Raw genomic sequence first — 27,799 nt, 5'->3', positions numbered from 1 at the left:
TGTGCCTTGGCATTAATAAACTATCAATCAATCAATCAATCTCTCTCTCTCTCTCTCTCTCTCTCAATCTCCATACATTTCTATTTGAGGTGTGTATGACCTCAAGCGAATGAATGTGTTCCACACTCATTTAATCCTTGAGTTTAAATTAACATTAACGCATAGAGAGAAAAAGATCGTTTATTCAGCTTCATGAACGATGTACTATATCTCTAGAGGGTGCACTTATGTTGAGGTGTACGATGGATTTATATGTTTGATGCTTGTCTGATCTCTTGAGTTTAAATAAACTCTCCGTTTATGTTGGCTGTTGTGATCTGCTGCTAATGCTGCTGCTACTACTGGACAAGTCCATGACGTGTTGCTTTGTTCTTTTTTTTATTCGACATTGTTGTTCACGTCACATTGATAATGTCATAGAAGGGTTATCTAAGTGGTTTAGAGTCATAAACAGATAACAGAAAATCTGATAATATAAATAATCTTTCGAAATCTACTTCAGCGCAATAAACTTTGATTATGTAAGCTTAATAATGTAAGTTTTATTCAATTTCATTATATAGGTCAATCCATGTAAAATCATCTAATTTTATATTGAATTATATTTTTTTAACCCATTTTGATATGCTGTGGCAAATATATTCGAAAGGGATTACTTATCAATATCTAGCTCTTAATCTTTATAAGTTCATAATTTACAAATTTTTTAACATTCAAAAATAGTATCTGCATGTTTGAAAATTAGTAACTACCGATTGATCTAACTTGAACGAAAAAATTTTGGGGTAGATTTGAATTTCTCGCTAGGAAAATTAACAGTTTTCAAAAAAACGGGAAATTAGTTTAACCCAGGTTTTCGAAAATCGAGTTCTCACTACATCTCTAAGTTTCAAGGTTATAAGGTGTTATTCTAACTATTTCTACCAGTGTCCACTCGTATAGAGGTGTAGATTAAATTTCATAAAAATTTGAATCGATTCAGTTCACTAGATTTTGAGATATCTCAAAAATAAAATTTAAAAAAGAAAGGTTTTTTTGTCTTATTAGATGACTGAATAATAGGTACGGATAATGTCTCGGATAGCTTAAACGGTAGAGCTTTTGACGGGTAACCGAATGTTCCGGGTGCGAATCCCGGTGTATCCGCATTATTTTTTTCGGTTTTTCATTCATTATCCATCGAAAAACTCCGATGGAACTTGCAAAATACTTCTGGAAAACTCCACAGAAACTCGGTGAAGACGCCAACTAAACTCAACAGAAAATCCGAAAAAACACTGATAATACTCTGGGAATAATTTATGAGAATACCACCAAAACTCAAACCAAACTCCGTAAAGATCTTAATTAAACAACAATTAACCACTATGTCTTTATGTGTTACAACTGCGTATAATATTCCGAGTTTACTCTCGATATACGCCGGCTATACTCTGTTGTTACACTGAGTTTCGGACGAGTTTCTACAGAGTTTTATCGGTGGCATCGAAAGAACTAGGGTATTTCAAAAAATTAAAAGTTGTCAATGACATTGCAGAATGTGGCGTTGCTTTAGTGGAAGAATATCATGCATGTCAAACTTAAGATAAAGGACAATTTCAATTTATACTACAAGTAGTAAAAGAGCATCGACAAAAATATCCAGGCTAAATAATAAAAGAACACTTCAATCGTTGTAATTACATTGCTTTTTTGTTTTAACAGGATAATATCCATTGACTTTCAAAATTCTTATAGAGTAATGAATCGATAATTTCTCGAAACTCTCATATATTAAATTTAATTTAACTCGAGTCATTATTTTTTCACAATAAATGTGAGATCGGGAAAAATAGTCCTTAGAACTAGTTTTAGTATGCTGTATTTCATTTTATTTTATTTTTGAGTGTCATAAATTTAAGGACTAAGATAAGCAATACTGTCAAAATGTGCCGGACAAATTGTCGCCAGATGTAAGTAACGTAGTCCTAAGTAGTGAAATTACAATTTACTGTAGCCATCTAGAATACAAAAAAAATATTATAAGTGTGCGAGCGGGGTAATAAACCCAGGTATGAGTTTAGGCGTACGTTGAGGGTGTACTTAGTTTTTAGTCTTTGACAAGAGCTGACCGACGTCGGTAGTCTCTTCCATGTAATTCTTTTTTCTCTTTTTCAATAAATGCAGCACATGTTATAACTTAGTTCCTGTCCTGTGATTTCATTTAATCAACAGTATCTGAATTATAACATAATCCTTGTTATTTTCATACCAACAGTAATCTGATACTACATAAATGAAATAAAGAAGAAAAAAATTTCGTACACAAGTATTTTTTTTTTTTTAGTTTTATGAAAATAATAGCTCATCAGAACCACTTTTACATCCCAGGAAAAAATGATCAAACCTGACCATGCCTGTTCATGTATGATCAGGCCTGAAATTACACGTGATCAGGCCTGTTCATGTATGAACAGACCTGAAATTAGACATAATCATGCCTGATCAGGTCTGTCCATGCCTGTTCATGTCTGAAGTGTTAAATACGCTCAGGCCTGTCCATGCCTGTTCATGCCTGGCCAGGTCTGTTCATCTCTGAATCGTTAAATACCTCAGGCCTATTCATATCTTTATTTCTGAAGCGTTAAATACACTCAGGTCTGATCAGGCCTGTCCATGTCTAATCAGGCCTGACCATGCCTGTTCACCCGGGAAAAAAATGATCAGACCTGATCAGACCTGTTTATGCCTGCTCATATCTGATTTTTTTTTAGTTCTATTTTTAAAATTAATTTGTTCGGTATGACGCATCAATTTTTATCCCCTTTTTAATTTTAAATGTACAACTTTCATTAAAAATATCGGCTTAAGCATAAAGTTTTTGATTTTCCATGCCAAAACGATGATTTTTACTATGATTTTTGACGCAATGACACAAAATTTCTTACTGTGTTCCAAGGAATACGCGAAAAACAAGATTTTGAATAAAAGTTTGAGTTTGATTGCGTGCAAATACCAAAATAGATCAGTTGATATCGATAGGCGATAAGTCCTTTCAAGGTGTCTGTTATTATCTTAAGCTACGCCTTGGTTCATTGCTGTAGTATGAAAGATTGCTGAATTTTAGAACGCACAGATAATTCTTAGTTACCTATACGTTTTGAATAAAAAAAAAAAAAATTTTTAATTAAAAGAAAACAACAAAACTATAATTCTGGAATAAACCTTAAAGAAAAAATGTTTTTTTATTACTGTGCACAGAGATACATGTTAATGGAGCAAAAACAATACATAGCCGTTTTAAACAAATAACTCTGACATATAAAGAATTATTAATAATTAATAAACTAGGCGTAATTAACTTCCTCTACTGTAAAGATAAGTCATGTATGAAATTTCAATTACTTGAAGTAGTTTGAAAGATACCTCTAAAGTAAAGATAAGTTATATGGTCAAGAGATAAAGTAACAGTCTGGAGAGCGGGGCGTCGACAGTTCGAATTCCCACAGGTACAACTTTTTTAACTTCCCGCTTAAAATCTCAGATTTTCGAAAATCGGGAAGTTATTATTTTCACTCCGTTTTGCAAAAATCAAGTTTTCATCAGATCTCGACGTTTAAAGGTCACAGGAAGCTTCCCTGACTATTCCCGCGAGGGTGTGTGTGTGTGTGTGTGTGTGTGTGTGTGTGTGTGTGTGTGACTATGTAACTCGTTTATAACTTTTGAACGACTGAACCGATCGGAACGAACTAAACGGTGTTCTGAAGAGTTCCCTCGAACTTAGATTTCCTAAGAACTTGAACCGATTCGGACCGATGGATTTTAAGAAATATTAAAAAATCTAAAGAAAAAAATCGTTTTTGAAAGTGGTTTTTTTGAAATATTTTTTAAACGGCTCTATCGATCAACTTCAAAAACTAATCTGCCCTTAGGCTTGAAAAACGACGCCAATCGTCGCTAATCCGGTCAAAATCAGTTGATTCGTTCGAGAGATATCGTGAACGAAAGAAAATCGAGAAAAGTGTTTTTTTGACATAACTTCGTTATTTCTTCTCGGATCGTTTTTGATGATATAAAATAATTTTTAGAGCTTAAAAAATCGCGTCGATCGCCGTCAAAAACGTAGGAATCGGTTGATTGGTTCGAGAGATATCTTCGATAAAATATTTGGAAACAAGTGTTTTTTTAACATAACTCCGACATTTTTTAGAATAACTTTAAAACAGCTGCACTGATCGATTTCAAAAACTAATCAGCTATTAGCATAAAAAAATTACGTTGATCGCCGTCAAGCCGGTCAAAATTGGTCAATTCGTTTAAGAAATATCATGAACAAAAAAAAACCAAAAAAAGTGTTTTTTTGGAATTAATCCAAATTTTCTAGTTTTATCAATTCAAACTTGAAGATTCATCATGAAACTAAAAAATTGCGTCAAATCCTGCCAACCGCATGAAAATAGGTTGATTTATTGAAAAGTTAGTGCGGTTTGAAAATTTAAAGAATATTGTTCGATGATACTTCTAGCAGACTTTTAAGCTCGAAGAGCTCAAAATAACACATAAATTGTATTTTTGAGCTCAAAGAGCTCAAAACTTCATTAGTGTAGTTTTATGCACCTAGGCATGGAATTAGGGGGAAGTTGCACGGATGGCCTTCAGGGTCTACCGTATTCCTAATTTTTTTTTCGACCTGATCGAGTCAGACATGAACAGATCTGATCAGACCTGAACATGCCTGGCCAGGTCTAATCAGACCCGGCCATTTTTCATACCTGATCAGACCTGAAGACTCATGCCTGTTAATGTCTGATAGGATCTGATCATTTTTTCCTGGGATGTAAAAATAATTTATAAAACAGCAATAGACTTATTTGTATCAGTTTAATAACTGAAAAGTTAAAATTTGATACATTTCGAAGTTTACGTTTGAATATCGTTAGAGTGGCTATCTCTATGATAAAAGTGTAAGAGACCTTTTTTGTAGAGCGTTGAATCTTCTACAAGAATATGCTATGGAGGTATTTATACAAGGTGCGAATACCGAACTAGAAAAGTAAAATTAAAAAAATCTGTAAAACGGTTGACCCTAAAGACCATGAAATCAGTCAAACCGTTCAAAAGTTATAGGAGGTTTATATACTTACACACACTTTTTTTTTCTTACGTAATTTAAATGGGAAACGGAAAATTACGAACAGGCATCTCTAAATATTAATATTAAGAGGTCCGCGTTGAAAAAAAAATCGCCTCAAAATGACACACCCTATATATATATATATATATATATATATATATATATATATATATATATATATATATATATATATATATATATATATGAATGTATGTGTTCATATTTATATATATGTAATGTATGTTATTCATAAATACACATAAGTAAGTTACACATATTCATCTTAGCAAATATGTATTTTCTGAAATAAATTATTGTATAAGATCATCTTAGTCATATAATGCTAGAAAATGTTGGGGTCGTGACGATAATTCACTACATTCCAAACGTTCCTTTCGACAGGACGTAATATAATTTCGAAATAAAAGTCTATAACTCATATTTTTCGTTTCATTCATACTAAAGATTCAAATTTGTTATTATTTGATAAATTTCTCATACATGGAGAGAATTTTATGGTAAATACTATCGTCGAAGTATTGTAAAAAGCTCTAAGATACTTCAATAGTAATAAATCCTTCCTTTTTTTGTTATAAATACAACATAAATTATTACAGTTACCACCAATATATTAATTTTTATCATCTGTCATATTACTATAAGTTTGTATCTTTAGCTATCTATGATAATTTGATTACATATCTCGATAATGACTTTTAAAATGAAATTAACAATTTCTACAATCTTTGATGATAATTATTACCATCACAGTCTATGTTTTATCAAATTAATGTTAATTTAATTAATGTTAATTAAAGTATTAAATAAAAATTCCTTTCTAATATTAATTAGAATAAAGAAAAATAATTTTATTTTTCAGTTTATGCCCACCGCCATATTATTGTTATTATTATGACTAAAAAACCTTGCAGTCACTATATGACTGCCATGACTAGTAAACTATTAACAAATGAAATTTTGCCTTATTAAATATTAAATTTTGTTAAATTGCATTATGCTTTTTTAACTATTGACGTTTTTGAAGATATAAGATCAATTTGTTTGTTTATTAATTTATTTGCGCCCGTAAAACAAAGGACAGGCATTTATCCTTGGTTCATATGTTTCCTAGCTCATAAGAGAGGCACATGATTAAACATAACCTCTATTTTAGAAACAACTATAGTCATTTGCTCACGCTTACACTACCTTTTTGATGTTTGAAAAATTTATGTAAATTTTTTAATCTCGATTGTTTAGTTTCAAAATTGATAGATTATGATAGTAGATAATCTAGGAGCATATGACGCCCGAAAATTTCACATCTTGCAATACCGACCGAGTTTCGAGATTACATTATCTACTGATGTACCGACTGATGTCAATTTCTGTGTATTATTTTGTCAATCTGATTTACCCACTGATTAACGGACTGTAGTCTATATCCGTCAGTAATGTATCATTTTTTATCTTCCGTTGATAATCAGTACATTATTTAATGATAAATTATACCGGTAATGTTAGATTTTTGTTTTATCTACCGTTGATAATAATTATATCATCAAACGATAATTTTAAATCTATCTTTATCTTATTACTATATTCTCAATCTTATTTATCTACTTATGTACCTACTGTAGTTTTTATAAGTCGCCAATGCAGGATAATTTTTTATCTACCGTTGATTACATCATTCGATGATAATTTCAGTGCTATCTTAATTTTAATATCATATTCTTAATCTTCCTTCCCTACTCATGTTCCCAGGGAAATGAACTACAGTCAGTTAAAAAGTAGGTAAAACAGATTAACAAAATAAACCAACTGTAGTCATAGATAACACAATTAGATTGCATGTTAACTATTTGATGCTTAAAACATACTGCAAATACCTTTAAAAGTGGATATCCTCCTGCATTAACCATAGAGATTGGCATACGTCGGTACAGTAATCGGTAAGGCAGGTTGAGCAACTCGGCCGGTATTCAAGGATTCGATAATATCGCGGTAGGGGCATATCCCCCTAGATCATCGACTAATGTAATTTTGAAAAATAAACATCAAAAAACGAAAAAAAAATCTATATATACATAGGAGCCTTTCTATAGAGATAGTCACTCATCACGATATCTCTGAAAACTATAAGACCTAGAGACTTGAAATTTGGCAGGAATATTTCTTTCGCCGAGTAGAGGTTAGCTACGAACGGATTTTACAAAATTCTACCCACAAGGGGGGTTTCGGGGGCGTTAACAAGGAAAAACTCCCGTTTTCATACTATAGCTCCTGTCGACTCCACTTTGGTAGGAATCTTTTGTAAGAGAAGTAGAAATAATCTATAAATGAATTTTACGATATCTCACCTCACAGAGAGTTACGGGGGTGGGTATTAACAATCAAAATTTTTAATTTTCACGCTATAACTCCTAAAGACTCCAAATTTTGTAGGAATTTTCTGTAAGTGATAAAAAAAAATTTATGAACGAATTTTACGATATTCTACCCCAAAGAGGATTGCGGGGGCGTTAATAATGAAAAATTCCCGTTTTTAAACTATAGCTCCTATTGACTCGAAATTTCGTAGAAGTCTTCTGTAAGAGATGTTAAAACGTCGCAATAATAGCAATAACATGACTGTTTAATTTTTGTCATTTATTTTTTTAACTAACTGCGAAATTTTCATATTATTTTTGTGGTTTGGATGCAATTAATAATGGGAGTTAGCTGGAATAATTACATGGATCGAAGGTATATGCTAATTCGATGAAATTTGGAGTTTCGGAAAGTCAGAACAATACTCTAAATTTCAAGTTTAGATCTAAAAATACAATTCTATAAAATGCCCAGTGAAGCGGGCGGGTAACAGCTAGTAGATGTATATATGGAAAATATATCAAAATGCATGTGGGTACTCAAATGAAAGCTCTGGATGAGTTTAACATCGGGATGAGCTTATATCTTTAAAAATGTCAATAATTAAGAAATGACTTTGTATCTTGTGAACTATTGACATTTTTAAAGATATATGCTCATCCTGATGTTACACTCATCAAGACCTTTTATTCGAGTACCCACTGGAATTTTTGATATATACATATATATATATATATATATATATATATATATATATATATATATATATATATATATATATATATATATATATATATATATATATATATATATATATATATATATATATATATATATATATATATATATATATATATATATATATATATAAATATATAAAAAATTGATGTGGGTACTCAAATGAAAGCTCTTGATGAGTGTAACATCGGGATGAGCTTATATCTTTGAAAATGTCCATATTTCACAAGACACAAGGTCATTTATTGAATAATTATCCAAAGATAGAACATTTTCGAATGCAGTCTAAATACTTATCATCATTAGTTGACTATTAGTGAGAATGATATGAACCATGAAAAGGCACAACACCAGGTCGACTTTTCTAACGATACTAAATTTAATCACAAATACCCATTTTATCATACAAATACACTGGCCACAAAATTTTGCTTATTCTTTTAATAATGTAGATTATTATTATTAGTATTATATCATTGATAATGTTGTTGATCAATTCAATGCTTATTTTTTACTGAAAAGTTTATAATACAATTTGTAACTTTTTCCACTTGTGAAGATAACTGTGACTATCTCAATAGTAAATGGTACAATCGCTCTATTTTAGGAATTATTTCATTATTGTACTGATAATAATTAAAATTTTTTCATTTATCATTTAAAATTTTATAAAATTTATTACCACCAAAAATAGTAAAATTAAAAAAAATGAGAATTGTTAGAGTTAATATAAAATTCTCTCCGTGTATTAATGAATGCATTTAACCATTGATAATAAATATTTTTTAGATATTGTGTACTGTGATCAATCAGTCGAGAAACGTCAAACAGAAGACTCAGATTCAGATAATTTTATTTGAGTGATGATATAAATTTGAATACAAATTTTAGAATTATCCAAGCGAATTTTATAATACCTTATTTTATTTATGTAGACACAACAGAAAAATTATCCGGTAAAATTATTCATGTTACACTCATTAATTTTTGTCATGAATTGAATTGATGTTAGGAAATTTATAATTTTCACTGCTGAAGTAAAGTAGTTCCATTGATAATTACGGGAGCAAAAAATTTTTTGATCTACGTACACGGTAGAAAATTTCCATTTAATTTTACTGTGGGTGCATAGTATCCTGAACTATAAGAAAACTGGTACAAAATTTACAAGTTTTCATAGTAAACTTCAAAAACATTTATATTAAATTTTTCAAAAATAACAATGATTTTTCATTTTAAACCAAAGTTTTGCTTATTATTGACTCGAAAAAAAAGATCAAGATTGCGATAAACGAATATTTTCTCTAAATAATAAGCATTTAAAAGAAAAGTTCATATGCATGTATTACTGCGCGCACAAAAAGAGCTTGTCTCTATTACTGCGTGCCAATTACTGCGAATGACCAAATTATTGCATGCCTATTAGTGCGGATGGAATTCAATGATAAACAACTCCGGGATCATATAAAAAATTTATAAAATACGTTTGAAAGATAATTATTTGTTTAATAAAATGACTTGATTAGAAAAATGTATTCCTGAAGTAATTTGAATTCATATCAATTAATAATAATGACCAGAATAGTAATGTAGAACAAGCAGAGTCTTTATAGTAATTAAAAAAATTAGCTTTTTCGAAGAAAGACAAACTTTAATTAAAAAAATCATTTTGAATTTTTTTTAATTTATCAGAAAAAAATTTGGAATAAAGAAGAGTTATCTTGCTTTTAAACGCAAATAATATTAAATTCGAACCATTTTATTTAAAGAAAAAAATCTTTTAGTACCACATCTTTTCGTACAGAAACTCGCAAACAAGCTATAGTTTACTACCTGTATAGTCATTTAATTTTAATTTATTGATAACAAATTGAATAACTGGTATGCGTGTAAAACTACTATGCAAATATTTTCTTGAAAATTTCAATTATGAGAAACAATTTTTTGTAATTTAAAAATCTCAAGTATGATTTAATTATAATTAAAATACAAAAATCCGCAGTAATACCTACACCCGCAGTAATACCCACACTTATCCTAATGAGTTTTTTTTCAAAATATTATTATTTATTAAAGTATATAAAACGTTATAATACATATAGTACAGTTTTTGATGAGCTATTTTCAGTTTATTAAATTTATCTAAAATCTCAATAGAAATTCTAAGTTCACAATACACAAAACTGATTATGGCATTAATTTTTGAGTATCAACTTAAAAGGTAGGAAAGAAAGGGGTCAATTGAATCACTTGACTTAGAAAATCGCAAAAATCAAAAAATGCTTCATCCTCTTAGAACTAGAGCTTATTATGTCAATCTCTGATACGATCGAAATTTTAAATCATTGCGATTAATAAATTTTGAAAAATATAAATTTTTGTATCTTTAGGTTTGCAAACGTCTTTTTCGGCTGGTTACAAATTATTCAAAAATATTTTAATTTTCGAATTAATCGATATAGTTGAAATTGTAGTAGTTGTAGATGGGTCATTCCATGCCAAATCGACAAATTTTTTACCTAAACCCCTTCGATTTCGCTAAAAATTTTCTTTTTCTATCCCCCAAAAGTCATTTTTTAGAATTTTCTTGAATTTTTTTTCCCGACTCCAAAAAAGTTACATATTTTTGAAAAAAACCGCTCTTTTTTTTTGAAAATGCTAGAACTTTTTCAAAAATCGACCGTTTAAGACCTTTTTTTTTTTTTTTAAATTTTTAATTTCCGAAAAAACCAAAATATATCATATATCTGGGCTTCTGAAAATTTTTTCATATTTTTTTATAAAACTACATTTGAAAATAAAAATTTAAAAAAAATTAGGAAAACGGTTGACCCTGAAGGCCATCCCTGCAACTCCCGCTACTTTCATAATTAAGCGCTCGAAATTGCACTTATTATGTTTTTGAGCTTTTCGAGCTCAAAAATCTAATTTTCGTGTAGTTTTAAAAAAAACTACGAAAAAAAATTTTTTCAAATGTGGTTTTTTTTTTAATAACTATTCAACGGCTTGACCGATCAATTCCAAAAACTAATCAGCTCTTAACATCGAAAAACCCCGTCGATTGCCACCAAGCCGGTCAAAATCGGTTGTTTCGTTCGTGAGTTATCGTTGACGAAAAAAATCGACAAAAAGTGTTTTCTCGGATTACACCGAAATTTCCGGTCTAATCAAAGGGAAAGTAGCGGGAAGTTGCAGGGATGGCCTTTAGGGTCAACCGTTTTTCTAATTTTTTTGGTTCAATTGACCTCCTCCTTCCATACTTCAGTAGTATTAATGTCATTTTTCTTTCGATATTGAAAATCATGAAAATTTACAAAAGTCTCTAGTATTATGATTGATTGGTAAATTGTCATGTGAGCTTAAAACATTGTTCTACTTAAATATATTAGCAAATTTTAACTTAAACTCTGCAAAGCGGGTGATCAATAGCTAGTCTTTAATGTATTCATAGATGGTTTTATAAATTCCATCATTATAAAATTTCCATCTGACATATAATTGGAAAAATTTGTTTATTTTCCCCAAAAAAAAACAAAACTTTTTTTATTTTAAACATTATCCATTGATAGCTTTTAAACTATAGAACCTACAAATCGCCATTCACATAAAATACCTTTTAATACCCGATCGCTTTCTATTGATACATCGATGAAAAAAGGAAAATGATATAAAAGCAAACGAGGAATTATTTACGGAAAAAAGAGACTGAGCATGGTATATTGGGTGAGAAAGGTAAAAGGGAATATAAATTTGAAGAGTGGAGCGAGTAATACAACAATTTTACGAAGTACTTTATAGTTCTGACCGCTCATTAAAAAGTTCCAGCATTTGCTCAGTTAATGTAGCTGTAAAATGTATCCGAAGTGGTTCATATCAAGTGGCCAGTATAAGTACTTTATAATATGCCTATATATTTTCAACGTATAAAGACATATTAATTGAATGAAAATGCAACGCCATATCATAAAAGCATCGTAAAATTTCTACAGTCCTTTTGTCCTTAATCTGCTATAGTGTATAATTCATGTTATAGCTAAACACTTGAAACCAAATGGATCATAGCATAATGATGATCCTCCTTAAGAAAAAAAAAAAAAAAGGTTGAAGAAAAGATTGAAGCGAAAAGAGTGATGAAGATCGAGAGAAAAATAAAGAAGCACACATCATACCCACCAAGTTATCCAAGTGCACGTGTACATATATTCTTTTGGATAATGGTCGTGGTTCAAGTGGCGGTGGTTTAACTTTCAAGGACTATTAACGATAGTATAGCATATACAACTTACCAGTCGTATGGGTGTTCACCCTCTTTTCGCCTTGTTAACGAGAATCAGTCAAGCGAATCTTGTGAATGATTCGACGTAAAATATGTCAGCCGTTCTCTGTTATCATTCCGAATTTGAGACAGTTCTTTTTCTTTATGTATTTATTCTTCTGTAAATATGTATTTTTTATTGTCAGTAGGTTAAATATCGTAAATAAGTTTCGTTTTATAAATATAAAACTAAACAAATACGGATAACGTTTCAACTCCATCAAAAGAAAACTTTTACTTTTAACAAAATTATAAATGTCGTTGGAAATAAAACTTTTCAAAGAATCTTAGAAACAAAATTGAATAAAAACGCCATTCAGCCTCAACCGAGATGTAAGATAGATAAGATAGATTAAGATAGATATATGATGAATAGATTATTGGAAAATCTAAATGTGCATGCCTTGAGCGCTCATGTTTTATATACAATTAAATATTTTTATATTTGTTTTGAATTGTCGGCGTTCAGTACTTATTGATGATGCGAATAAAATTCCCTCACGTGATCCATTATATCAACTTCTTACAAATCGATACGCATACGTTGTCTCGGTTGCAGAGTCACAGTAAGAACTCTGTTTACTGGAAAAAAAAAAAAAAAATAAACATATGGCCGACCAAAATGAGAAAATTCGGTGTGAACGTCAATCAAAATATTTTAATTACAACAAAACGAAGCAATGTCAAACTTTGGGACGGTTTTTCATTGAAGTTTAATGATCGGACTGAAAAAAAAAAGTAAGTCCTAAAATATATATATATGTCGGAGGAAGAGTGGTTCGGGCATCGTTAGGGTCCTTTGGATCATTATCAGCCATCTTTATTTATTTTTACAATAATCAAATATAATAAAGTCTTTGATTTAAAATATAACGTACACTAACTCGTACAAATAATAAATTTAATTACAAATATTCTACTGCGATTGATATAACAGTTAAAGACGTTTTGGGAATAAGACCGAGAACGAATCCGGGGTCAGCAGGATGTATGCGATCCTTACTTGATCAATGCTCAACGAGAACTACTCTCCCAAGTACCCTAAGTACTTATTCACTCAAAAATTATTTCGACAGCCCTCATTGTCTGTCGATATTTCTAACTATATACTTTTTACTTCTATCCTGTGACCTCGGCTACGTTTGGTGACTATTGTCACTCCGAACTTAAACCCATCGTTATAACCATAAAAAATATAACTAGCTTAAATCATAAATAATATCTAAATATTCTATGCTTTACGATTTTGCTTAAAATTAACAGACAAACTAAAATATTGGGAATTTCCAATCTCTGGGAAAACCCAGCTCGATATTATCTCCGACACGGCCAACCTGACGATCACACCTGACGTTCTCGGGTGCATCAGTAAACATGTTATTACAAACCGTGTCAATTTTTTTTTTTTTTTTTTTTTTTTTTAAACAAATAATTTTCCTTTATTCAGAGGCTCATTTAAGCTACAAAAACTCTCGACTATCAAATCTAACAGACTTAGCTTCTTGAAGGTGCCTTTTCAAAATTTCTACGATTGTCTATCCCAGCGATCATGCAGGCTATGTTCATCACCACCCCAGGTATAGACTCTTAGCATACAATGGTCTGCAACTGTATATTACATACAGCAAAACTGTGTACCACCATAGTTACTCAACTATGTACACCAGTATTCAAAATCTTTTCTACATTGTCAACCAATGACACATGTAGTACAACACAATTTTCTTCTCAGGCCCCCGCTACCTCACCAACTGCCCATCGCCCCTGACAATCTTAGCAACCAAGATTGATTCAAATCACCCTGGATTTGCAGTTACGACTACAGCTTGGTCCAAGTAGTTTGACCCCAGAAGTAAAATTTTCTTATCGCCACCACATCATCTACTGCCCATCACACTCTGGCCAAACCACCATTGATTTGCCATTATGACCTACAGCCTGATGCGAGTGATGCGACTTTCGACAACTACCATTAGTGCTCGGTCTTTCCCCCGGTGGTTTCTGACTCTGTCTCAGAGTTATTCTGAGAAACTTCCTGTTCATCACCCTCATGATCATCTGGTATATCCAATTCAATAGGGATATGACTTTCCGGCATTTTCCTCAAATTCTCATGACTATATTTATAAGTCCTATTATTGTCTAACGACTTCAAAGTATACCGATCGCCATCGAGAATTTCCGCCACTACAAATGGACCTCTAAACTTAGGATCAAGCTTCGTTTGATTTCTCTCTTCGTTCTTAATTAACACGATATCTCCTATCTTAAATGGTATAATTTTTGCTTTATTTTTATCAAATCTATACTTATCATACTTAGCATTTATTTCTATGTTCTCAATAGCTTTTTGCCTTACGTCAGAGATATCTATTTCTTTATCTACCTGGCCAACTACCATTCCAAAAGGTCTGGCTACTTTACCAATTAACAATTCTAATGGACTCGCATTAGTGACTCGATTGGTAGTGCAATTCATTGCTAACTGAATTTCATTTACAACTGCTTGCCAAGAGTTTCTACTCGTTTCGGCTGCAGTAAACATACTTTTTAGGGTACTCATTACGCGTTCTACCTGACCATTAGCTCGACTAGAATCCGCAGCTATAAGATGTAATTTTGAGTTTTGTGAGGTACAATACTCTTAAAATTCTTTACTTGTGAAACATCTACCTTGATCCGCAATTATGCGGGTCGGTGGGCCAAACAATGATATAGCATTTTTAAGAGCCTTAATAGTATTGACACTATCTATTTTTCGAGTATGATATAATAAAACAAATTTAGTGAAAGCATCTATCAACACGACAACGTATTCTTTTGAATCATTTTTACCCGTTAATTTACCTGTAATATCCATGTGTACTGTATGCCAAGGGATGCTGGTCTTAGGAATAGGATGAAGCTCTGCTTGTACTTTGCCTGAGCTTGACTTGGAAACTCTGCAAGTATAACAGTTATCAATGAATTTACGAACATATTTCGTAATTCCTTCAAACCAGTAATACTCGCAAACCTTGTCAAGTGTTTTCTCCCATCCTAAGTGCATAGTTGACTCATGTACATGATTTATTACCGACCACCTAAAAGCACGTGGAACAATAGGTAAACATAATGTTTTACCTCGCCTTTGGATTTTTCGGTGGAGTAACCCTGACCGTACTTCATAAGTTTTAGCAAGATCGGACGCAATCTCATCATTTTCTAAATCAATTACTATCTTACTAATTTCTGGGTCACGCCGTTGCTCAACAAGAAGCCAATCATCGGAAATTTCCGTCAAATTTATCCGTTTCTGTAAAATTTTATTTGAATTACTACGCAATTGTTCTGTAACAGGATTACGCGAAAAGAAATCAGCGTGAGCCATTCTTTTACCTTCTCTATACACAATATCAAATTTAAAAGTCTGTAAGAAAGCTAACCAACGGTGAACCCTTGGTGTTAGGTCAGCCTTTTTCTGAGAGGCTTTTAACGAATTACAATCCGTAATTACTACGAACGGTCGACCATGCAAATAATGACGGAAAAATTTTACTGCGTTAAATACAGCTAGAGTCTCTAATTCGTATGAATGATATCGTGACTCAGCTGAACTTGTAGCTTTGCTATAATACTCGACAACTCTATTTGAACCATTAAATTTTTGCATTAATATAGCCCCATAGCCTTCAGAGCTAGCGTCTGTGTGCAACTCTATAGGAAAATTCGGATTGAAAATCATTAGTACAGGCTCATTAGTCAATACAGAGATTATTTTCTGACGGATATTTTCATGTACCTCAGTCCATTCAATATTTTTTTTTGTTACCTGAGGTCAAACGGTATAAGGGTTTCATTACCTGTGAGAACTTTGGAATAAATTTACGAAAATAAGAAGAGAGACCGATGAATTGTCTCAACTGAGTTACGGTTCTCGGTGCAGGTAAGACAGTTAAGGCTTCGATTTTACGTGAGCTGGGACGGACTTCCCCAGCAGAAATTTCATAGCCCAGGTATTGTACTTGGGTTTTGAGAAACGAGCATTTCGATAAATTAAAAGAGAATCCGGATTTAATGAGAATACTGACTACTTTTTGAAGTCTGTCTAAAGCTTCTTCAATAGTTGAAGCTATAATCATAATATCATCCATATACACAATAACGAATGTATATGCAAGTTCTCCTAAAGCTTTTATAACAGCACGTTGAAAGACAGAGGGTGCGTTCTTTAGCCCGAATGGCATGGTCAAATATTTATATTGCCCATCAGGCGTTACAAACGCTGTCCGTTCAATTGATTCTGTCTCAACAGGGATTTGATGAAATCCACTGGCCATATCTAAACATGTGAAAAACTTTGCACCAGCGAGTCGCGCTATTTGGTCGGCTATGAGGGGTAAGGGAAATTTATCATCTATCGTATTAGAATTCAGTTCCCGATAATCAACGCACAAACGATCAGAACCATCTTTCTTTTTAACTAATAATATAGGACTTGCAAACGGAGAGCAACTCGGACGAATAACATTAGCCTTCAATAGTTCATCTACTCTATCCCGTACTACCTGCCTTTCCTCGGCACTAAGACGATACGGTCGCCTTTGTACAATTACATTAGGGTCAACTAAACGTATTATAAGCTCCCTGTATTAACACGAGTACTTGGAAACCCCTGAATAAATGAATCGGTATATTCTTTTAAAATAGAAATGAGTTTCTCTTTATCATCTCCAATTACGTCAGTATCAATATCATTAAAATGTATTTTACTAATAGATTCGAGTTTATTACATGCATTAATCAGTTTACTTTTAGATAAGCTAAAATTATTTGAAGTTATATTTACATCAAATCCTTGCCCAAGAATTTCACGACCAATTAATATGTCACATTTTAAATAATCATCCGCAATAACATGAAAAAGTATCTCTAACGTATGGCTATTAATAGTTATTTCAGACAAAATTTGTATCGTACAGTTCACGCTAACATTTCCAATACCCTTAAGAATTATTAATTTATTTTCCTCTTTCCCGCGATCCTAGTCGCAATACTTTCTTTAACCAATGAGCATTCCGCTCCTGAATCGAACCAAAATGAAAACGACTCACCACGATGTATTAAGGAACCTGACGGAGCTGCCACTGTGCAGAAATCGACTCGTCGCTCTCTAAATTCCTTGCTTCCTTGATCCTTCATGCTGCTGGCCGTAGATTGATATTTGGAAGCGATATGTCCAGTTCTCCCACACTTGTAGCAGGTAACAGGCTTGTTGTGCATTGGAATATGTCTAACAGCTACCTGATTGTTTGGTGATGACTCCGGTTTCCTCTGATTTGCCGTTGAGAGACAATTTGTACTCTTGTGCCCCATTTTCCCACATGAATGACACTTAATAGGCACAGCCGACTTAAATTTCTTGAAATCAGAAGACGATCGCTCATCTTGCGACGATGTAGGTCTCTTGCGCGTGTAAGAAAAAGCCTTTAACTCTTTCTGTAGTTGAATACGGGTCTTGACGTCTGTGGTGAACGCCAAACGTTGAAGACGACTATCAAACTGAGAGTTATGCGCAAGAACAACTGATACTGCAATTTCTTCCGCAGTTAAATTTTTCCATTTTGACATGAGTGACGCCAGGAGATGACTCGAGTAAGATGCTAAGCACTCACCGTCTTTTGGACGACTATTTTGCAGATTAATTAAAGTTGCTGCTGATGTCTCCACTCCGGCAAACCTTGTAATGAAAAGATCTTTGAAATCAGTCCAGGTTATCCCAGGGTAACACACTTGAGATAACCAAGTAGACGCAGATCCTTGAAGAGCTTCACTTAGTGCAATAACTAACGAACTACCTTCTAGAGGACGTTCCACTAAACACATATCCACTGTCGCGCACCAAGCACACGAATCCGCGTTTGAATTTTCCGGGTTAAATTTCGGTAGTGAAATACTACGACTCGGTGACACTGGTTTTGTCATAGACTTTATTAACTCTACAAGACTTTGGTTTTGCATTTCCAAAAGCAGTTTAAATTGCTCAGAAGAAAATGCAGCAGATGATCCTGATCCCACTTCTGATGTCGGAGGAAGAGTGGTTCGGGCATCGTTAGGGTCCTTTGGATCATTATCAGCCATCTTTATTTATTTTTACAATAATCAAATATAATAAAGACTTTGATTTAAAATATAACGTACACTAACTCGTACAAATAATAAATTTAATTACAAATATTCTACTGCGATTGATATAACAGTTAAAGACGTTTTGGGAATAAGACCGAGAACGAATCCGGGGTCAGCAGGATGTATGCGATCCTTACTTGATCAATGCTCAACGAGAACTACTCTCCCAAGTACCCTAAGTACTTATTCACTCAAAAATTATTTCGACAGCCCTCATTGTCTGTCGATATTTCTAACTATATACTTTTTACTTCTATCCTGTGACCTCGGCTACGTTTGGTGACCATTGTCACTCCGGACGTAAGCCCATCGTTATAACCATAAAAAATATAACTAGCTTAAATCATAAATAATATCTAAATATTCTATGCTTTACGATTTTACTTAAAATTAACAGACAAACTAAAATATTGGGAATTTCCAATCTCTGGGAAAACCCAGCTCGATATTATCTCCGACATATATATTAGGGTGTGCCAAAATGTAACTTTCTTGATGGACCTTTTAAAATTGGAATTTTCAGTTTCGCTTTTGAAATCAGCTGTGTTTAGGCCTTTCCTAAGATATTTTGGGGTAAGACGATAGATTTTATTTTCATAGAATTTTTTAGCAGGACGTTTAATTGGGCACTTCCGGCGAAAATTTGAATTTTCAGCGGAAGTGCCCTAACTAAGCTCCAGTTAAAAAATTCTATGAAAATCAAATTATTATAATATATATATATATATATATATATATATATATATATATATATATATATATATATATATATATATATATATATTTAGTTATCTTCACAACACCACCATATTGTGAAAATCATTCTCACTAAAAGTTTCAAAAATCGGGATTTATCACTAAAATTGATAATTAATTTACCAAAAAGTGTTTTTAATTAATTAAGTTATCATTCTTCTTGCCACCAGTGTATTTTTTTAAATATTTGTACGAGGATTATGAATTAAGAATGCAATTTCTCTTGACGAGAAAGTAAACTTGATTTTTAGGCCCCAGTAAAGCTTTCTTTAAGTGCGATCGCATTTACGGCATGCAAAAAAAAAAACAGCAACACTCCGTGGACGCTTCATGAAAACACCGGGTATACTCTGTCGATACTCATTGAGAATACGGACAATACTCCGTGAAAACACTAGCAATACTCTACGAAAACTCCGAAAAAACGACTTCAGAATCTCGTGTCGCAACTGCATAATACCCCGAGTTATAGGCGAGTATTCTCAAAGTTTCAACAGTGGTGCCTAAACCGCTAGAGAAATATTTAAGCTACAATATTTAAAATATTTAAACTACTTTCTGCCAAATCATCTGATTTTAGAACAATAGGCTAAAAATTAAAACAGGCAGTTCTAGGTAGAATTTTTAATTTTTGATAGAAAGTTATTTATATGATAGAAAGTTATATTCTATGATTAAACTTATTAAGACTAAAAAATAAAAATTTATATCTACTATTATTATATTACGTCTTACACACGATGCACAAAGGTTAGTTTAAAGGTTAGGCTTAAAGTAATTCAAATATAATTGTTTTGTTTTCAGGTTCCAAAAGATTGAGATTGTCAATCAATGATTCAAGTAATGAAGATCACGACTCCGACTCACTTGATGCTCGTGAATCTTCTAAAGCAAGATCACGTTCAAGATCTCGTTCACGTTCACTTTCTGCATCTCGTACTCCTCATATGAATACATCAACAAACTCAAATATAGGTACTATAGTTACAGACGCTGATTCTATAGTAGGGATGAAACAAGAAAATAGCGTTCACGATTCTGACGATGGAAGTACTGGACATACTAGCTTAAGTCCATCACATACTCCATCTCTAACTTCTGCTTTTACTCCCCAAAGAAACAACACACCAGCACCGGAAAACTTAAGTCTCCGGAAAACAGCTAGTCCAATTCAAATACCTTCTCAAACTATTTCTCAAGCTGTTAATCTCGTACAGACTCGATATAGCCCGCCACCTTCATCTTTAACGGTAATTTGAAAAAATTTTTAATTGTTTTGTAATATAAGTATTCATCACATTGTTATACTTGACTGCTGTATATACGCCACAATTATATTAACAACAACGATGATAACAAAATCAATTTTACTCTAAAACCAATAGGCTGCAGCTGCCCATTTTTCACCTTATTTATCTCTTTATGGACCAACTGCAAGTTCACTTTACTGTTCACCAACACTTTATCAGCAACAACATCATCATCATTTAGCTGAATCACGAGAAATGCAAATGCAGATGCAGAACGTTCAACAACCTTGCGGTGTACAAGTTCAACAACAACAACAACAACAACAACAGCAACAACAACAACAACAACAACAACAACAACAACAACAACAACAACAACAACAGCAGCAAAGGTCACCTATAGATGTCTTGCTTCGAGTATTTCCTGGAAGACGCCGAGCTGATGTTGAAGCTCTTCTTCATCGTTGCAAAGGTAATATTCAGTTTCGTAAAATTATTTATGGTTTAATGTGAAAAACAATTAGTGAAAATATTGTTTGAGATGAAAAAAAAAAATTCTGTCAAAATTTGGGCTCTCAATATTAGTATTAAGAGGTGCCAGATTGCCAGTTTTTATTTCCCATTTAAATAACATGACAATAAAATTTTTTCATGTTGGAAATGTTATTATTCAGCATTTAATCAACGGATCGTAAATACTTATACTTATTCTTGTAGGGAATCGGACGATCTACAAAAAAGTTCTTTTATGATTTTTCACTAATTCCACTCTGCTCCAAGTTATTTAATGTTAAAGTTTAACCGTAAATAGTTTATCGGCAATTTCACAATATTTTTAATTATGGCTTTAAAAATATGGTTCGAAAATGAAAAAAATACTTTACTTTATAAAGTACACGTCACATTTTCTGAAAAAACCTTGAATTTTTTTTATAATCATTGATTTAATGTTTAACACTTAAAATTTATTGAATCTTGTTGATTCAATTCGATATTGAATCAGACAATTTAAACATGTTGTTATCAAAAGATCTAAGTGATTTCATATCGATGAAGTTAATGACTATATTTGGAAAATTCGATTTACTCATTGACTTTTTGAGTAAAAATAAGGAATGTTGGATCAGTGATGAAAGCTTCCAAACAAATTTGTCATTCTTCAATCATCTTAAGAATGTAATAAATGCCTTACCAAGGATGAAGAACAACTCAAATATCTATTGCAAGTGGTAAAAGATAATCGTTTAGAATTTCCAAATTGTTACAAACATAATTTTACTAAGTCATACATTTAATTTGTAATATAAATAATTATTTTCAATTACAAATTTATAAAGACAATATCTTTAGTTCTTATACTATTTATCCGTTGAATATAAAAACTGCGGATGAATTAAATTACAGTACTTCAATAATTATTTACGATATTAATGTTTTTACAGAAGTTATTGTTGATCTAACGAAATAAATTAAGAATACTAATTTAACAATACTTCTGATCGGAATTTAACAGTACTTCTGATCGGACCTACCTATCTTAAAGTATTTTGATGCGCTGAATTCGAGTCTGAAGTCAATTTTGCCCGTACACCCTCAAAATTTTAAGTAAATTCCAAAAAACCTAAAAAAAGGTAAAAAATTGGGAAAAACTAGCAGTCACAGCAATGAATAAAATTTTGTGGACACAGATCAAGTATGATTTTTATGTATTTCAATTCAGTGAATCTGAATCTGAACTTTGATTAGCCCGTTGAGCCGTCAAAATTTGAAAAAATAGCTAACTAAAAAACCCAAACAAATTGCAATAAATCATTAAAAATCGAAATTATCGAAAAATTTATAAAAAATCTGTCAACTTCATGTTAAAGCTTTTTTAATAAGCTTTAATTTGTATTCATTACTTTTATAATTTAGCCAGAAATCATATATCTTACGTTATAGTTTAATGAAATTTTTTTCTTGCATACGTTTCTGGTTGGTTAAATAGTTTTTTTTTTTTTTTTTTTTTTTTTTTTTTTTTTTTTTTCAAGTAGTCTATCGTTACACACATTTCCGCACCACTCATGAGGTAGTGTGTAATCGGACGCGTTCCCTTTCTTTTACATAGCGGGTCCCCAGTAGGCCTATACCATGTTGAAATTATTAATGCAATTTAAGATATATTCAAATTTTGTTTTTTATTAATCCATGATATGGGAAAAATTATTAAATTTAAAGAAGAAATCTACTTCCATTTCGGCTGCCGAATAGCACTTTTTTTTTTTTATATTCAAATGATCTATGCAGTTGGTTCCTTTTACGTTTTCTTTTTTTTTTCTGGTGTTTTTCTTGTTAGCATCCAGCACAAATTTGACATCATGTTGACATTCTAATTTACTCGATGCCTACCCTTTATTTGACTTAAGTCGATAAAATCGTTTTCCTTGTTCTTCGCTGCAGTCTTCAAGATTTTCAGGAAAGTAGTCGACGTGAGAATCCATGAAGTGTAGTTTGAGGCTTATTAAGCAACTTAAGAAAAGGAGATCACAAATTTGAAATATATATTAGAAATAAACTTTATTTGTTGTTGTAAGATGGACAACGGTGTTCTCGGTCCATCTCAATTTACCCCTTCCGTGCGCTGTGTTAGCATACCCTGGGACGCGGTATAGTCGTTAAGTAGCATAAAATTTAATATTTGATATTTGCTATTAATTTATTGTATTTATCACAAATTTGAGTTATATAAATTAGGAATAAACTTTTTTTTTTTGGAAGGAACCCACTGCGTAGGTTATTTGAAGACAAAAAAATTCAATACAAACGAACGACATTCAAAATTTGAAAATATGTGTTACGTTTCCAAAAATTACGTAGATAAATTCGTTGAGATTTTAAATAATAAAATACCAGATTTTGACACTTTGGGTAGTCGATCGACCCCCGGTGTGTCGTCACAGATGAGCTTACTTTCTTATTATTCTTTTATTATTGACTTACCATTATGGGCCCCATAAATCTGCCCAGATAACCCCTTGGGTTTCTAACCACTTAGCCTCGAAAGGCGGAAAGATGTCGTGACCCGTCTTTCGGAAGAACTCCTCGGAATAATACCCGTACCTAGGGTCGTTGATTGGAATAACGCCCCCTGGAGGGTGAACCTCTGGAACCTTGATTGGGACCAGTTTCCAAGGCCTGGTGATGTCTGTCTAATAGGCAGGGCGGTTGTTGCTGACAAAGATGAACTGACCCGGTGGACCTCGGCTCGTGGGTGATTTAGGCGAGTCTTCCTCGGCGGTTCGAACTACCCTTACGGTTATTGGCACTACTGGTCTCGCGTTCCGCACTACCTCCGCTCGCGGTTCGGCTGAAGTTTCAACGCCGATTGTCGGCAACGATAGATAGAATGGCTGGGCCAAGCGACGGCGACCCTCTTAAACCGAGTGACCCGATCGACGTGATCGTTTTCCGTGAGGCATTTACGAATAGGAATTTGGTGCTGGCCAAACGCTGGCTAGCGCTCTTGCCGAAGAGATTGGGACCTGGGGATACGCTGATTAAGCGCTCGCCCAGCAGGAGGATTAGGTTGGCGAAGCGCTGGCTAGCGCTTTAGCCGGAAGATTTTCTTATTTGGGTTGGAAAAGCGCTCCGCCCCATAGTAAGTGTATTGGACTATATGTTTTTGGTGTAGTTGGTTTATTTAGAAAATAGGATCTGGAGAGGTTCAAGCCTGAGGATGGAACTCTCTGCACTCGAGAGTCTCTAGATCTACTGACTTGCTCCACTCCAGAATAAATGTTTATAAATCTTATTGTCAGCCATGTTGGTAGCTCAGGTTACTCCTGAGAGAGTCGACGAGGCCCTGGTCCCATGCTGACGCAAGATGTTTTGGTTATCCGCGGCCACGGCAACTCTCTGCTGACGCCTTATCACAAGCGATTTCCGTTACTCCGCTGCTGATAAAACCACCAGCTAAGCAACGGCTATCTCTTAATGTGCATTCGGAGAATTTATATTAGATATGTTTATTTAAAATATAATATTTATAAAATAATAAAAAAAAAATAATTTTAGGTGAAATTCTGAAAACGTAACATATGATTTTGTACCTTCTCCTTACATGCTACTTTTTAAAGATTTAAAAGTTTTGTTAATTTTTCAATTATAAGATCATATTCCATCTATGAAAATGAACCGAAGTCATTAACAATCGAGTTTAATAGATTTTTTTCTCATTTATAATTGCAATTTTCCTGATTCTTTTGGTTGTTTAAGAATTTTATTTAGTCTTAAAACGTTAATGGGACAAGATTTCAGATTCAAATTCAGTGAAACAATGTACATAAAAATCATACTCAATCTGAATCTAAAAAATTTTTCAATTTTCCGCTAAGAAAATTGAAAATTTTCAAAAGTTGAGAAGTTATTGGTTTTATCCTGTTTTTCGAAAGTCGAGTTTTCAACGGATTTTGGCGTTTTGTGGTCCTAGAAGGCTTCCCCGAATGTTTCCGCGATGACGTCCGTATGTCTGTACGTGTGTGTCGTGTGTGTATGTGTATGTAAACCTCTCATAACTTTTGAACGGCTCAACTGATTTTATCGTGGTTGGTGCCATTCAAAGGGGCTTGACCAAACTTAGATTTTAAATATGATTTAAATTGATTCGAACCAGTGTATTTTGAAAAATCTTCAAAAAATACACAAAAATTTTTTTTCAAATGTAGTTTTTTTGGAATAACTTCTAAACGGTTTCTTGGTCAAAATCTTGATTCGTTCTTGAGTTATCGCTGTCGAAAAAAAAAAAAAAAACCGAAAAAAGTGTTTTTTTCAAGATTACTTTAAAATTACTAGTTCGATCAATTTAAACTTAAATGTTTGTTATGAGGCTTTAATAGCTGCGTCGAATGCCGCCAACCGCGTGAAAATCGGTTCATTAATTCAAAAGTTATTGCGACTTGAAAATTAAAAAAAATAGTGTTTTATTAAACTTTTATCAAACTTTTGAGCTTAGAGAGCTCAAAATGACCCGAAAATTATATTTTTGAGCCGGAAGAGCTCGAAAACACAATGAGTGCAATTTTGAGCGCTTAAGTATGGAATTGGCGGGAAGTTGTAGGGATAGCTTGTAGGGTCAATCTTTTTCCTAATTTTTTTATCTCGAAAATTTAGATTTTTCATGATTTACTGCAACTTTTTTGGGCTCTTTGCTATTTTTACAAAATTTTAACGGCTTAACGGGCTAATTAACGGTCAGATTCAGATTCAGTGAATTTTTTAGGTATTTTGGATTTCACTTAAAATTTTGAGGGTGTACGGGCAAAACCGACTTCAGATTCGGTTTTAGCGCGTCAAAATATAGGTACACTGTTAAAAATTTCGTTGTAAAATTACAATACTTTCCTTGAATTTCATTTGAATTGAAATAATAAAAAAGAAAAATTTGACTTAATATTTGTTGTCGTTTATTTTTATAAAGCGCTGACTAGATTCTGTACCTCACGTAGACCTAATTTTTACAACTCAGATGATTTAACGAAAAAGTAATATTTACCCTAATTAAGAATCGAACGCGAGCCGCGCGCTTGCCAGACCGATATTTAACGCCCTACGCCGTACGACCGACAGTTGGTTTAACATCTCATTATTCTTCTAAGCTAATCCTATGTGGTGATTGAGCATTACGGCATATTATTTATTACTACAAATAAACAACAATGGACTGAAAATTAGTAAAAATAAATATGAAGGAAATTGTTGTTTTTTGATACATCAGTCTCATTTTTGTAAAACTGAAAAGTATTGTTTTTAAAATTGGAAAATAGTGAAGTAGAACTACAATTCGTGTAATATAATTAAAATTGTCTGATAACATTACAATTCACTGTATAATTTTACAATGAAAATTGTAAAAATAAAAAAAAACTTTTTAAATTTTTCATCAGATTATTGTAATATAAATCCGAAGAAAAACAGTTTCACTGTAAAAAAATCGCGCCAAGTCCACGTTCATAAGACTATTAAGAAAAAAAAATTTTATTTCCTTACAAAAAGATATAAAATAAAAAATTAAAAAATCCAAGTAACCGATATGGTTGTATATGATTTTCGAAAATTAAAAAAAATTTTTATGTAAATTTAAAAATTAAAAGAAACAATTTTGGAACGTATTTAGTGTGCGTAGTTACGAAATATTTCACTTTTTATGAAATTCCTAAAGCGCATCTACTAGGACACTTAAAAAAATTAAAGTACACAATAACGCACACCATATATATATATATATATATATATATATATATATATATATATATATATATATATATATATATATATATATATATATATATAGGGTGTCTCTGAAGTGGCGGGAGTAATTGTTGGGGTCGATAGAGAAAAAATACTGAATCGAAAGTTCCTGAGCCAAAAATTTTTTTGGGCCATAGAATTTGAGTTATGAATTAAAAACGATAGCCAATCAGAAGCGCGCTATTCGAGAAATGAAAATGAGCGGGGAAGTAGAGGAGACGCGAGAGTGAGATGCTGCAATAGCAGCTTACTCGCTCACACAAAGCCGAGCATGAGAGGGGATTGTGACGCTATGAGCCGAGTACGTAAGTGTGAATGAGTGGATGTATGAGGTCGCAAGCGGACGGCTTAATGTATGAGTGTGTGTCCGTGTATCGCAGCATTATTGGAGGCGTTGTAACGCTGAATTAAAGCTAACCGGGTACTCTAAGACAGAGGAAAAATTTTAATTTTTATTTTTATTCGAAAAAATTTAATAAAAAAATAAAAAGGCCCAAGATTTAACCAGACCCACAGAAACGGAGAGTAAATTTTTAATTCTCATTTATTTTGCTGGGGATTATTTTCAAATACAAAAAAAAAAAAGCTAAGATTCAACTGGAATCCAAAAAGAGATGGATGAAAAATTTTATTTTTTATTTTTAATCAGCAAAATTATTTTTCTTTATAAAAGAGCCCAATCTCGACTGGAGCAAGAAAAAATGATTGAAAAATTTTATTATTAATTTTCAATCAACAAAATTATTATAAAAAAATAAATGGGCCCAAGTCTCAACCGGACCCAAACAAACGGATAAAAAT

The 27,799-nt window shown here is 32.5% G+C and overlaps 1 protein-coding gene across 1 annotated transcript in view; it reads left to right on the top strand.

Moving 5' to 3' along the window:
- Positions 1-27,799, top strand: part of Dmrt99b (doublesex-Mab related 99B) — a 74,995-nt gene that overhangs the window by 34,197 nt on the left and 12,999 nt on the right. The window contains exons 3-4 of the mRNA XM_074240476.1: positions 20,268-20,713; positions 20,849-21,185. Of these exons, the coding sequence (XP_074096577.1) occupies positions 20,268-20,713; positions 20,849-21,185 (783 nt within the window). The remainder of the gene's footprint in view (positions 1-20,267; positions 20,714-20,848; positions 21,186-27,799) is intronic.

The sequence above is a fragment of the Cotesia typhae genome, unplaced genomic scaffold, assembly GCF_013202065.1.
Source record: "Cotesia typhae breed Kobodo isofemale line unplaced genomic scaffold, CoteBio_Ctyphae contig_27, whole genome shotgun sequence".
Taxonomy (NCBI): Eukaryota; Metazoa; Arthropoda; class Insecta; order Hymenoptera; family Braconidae; genus Cotesia; species Cotesia typhae.
Note: the sequence above shows the minus strand (reverse complement) of the source record. Positions and strands in the feature narration are given on the sequence as shown.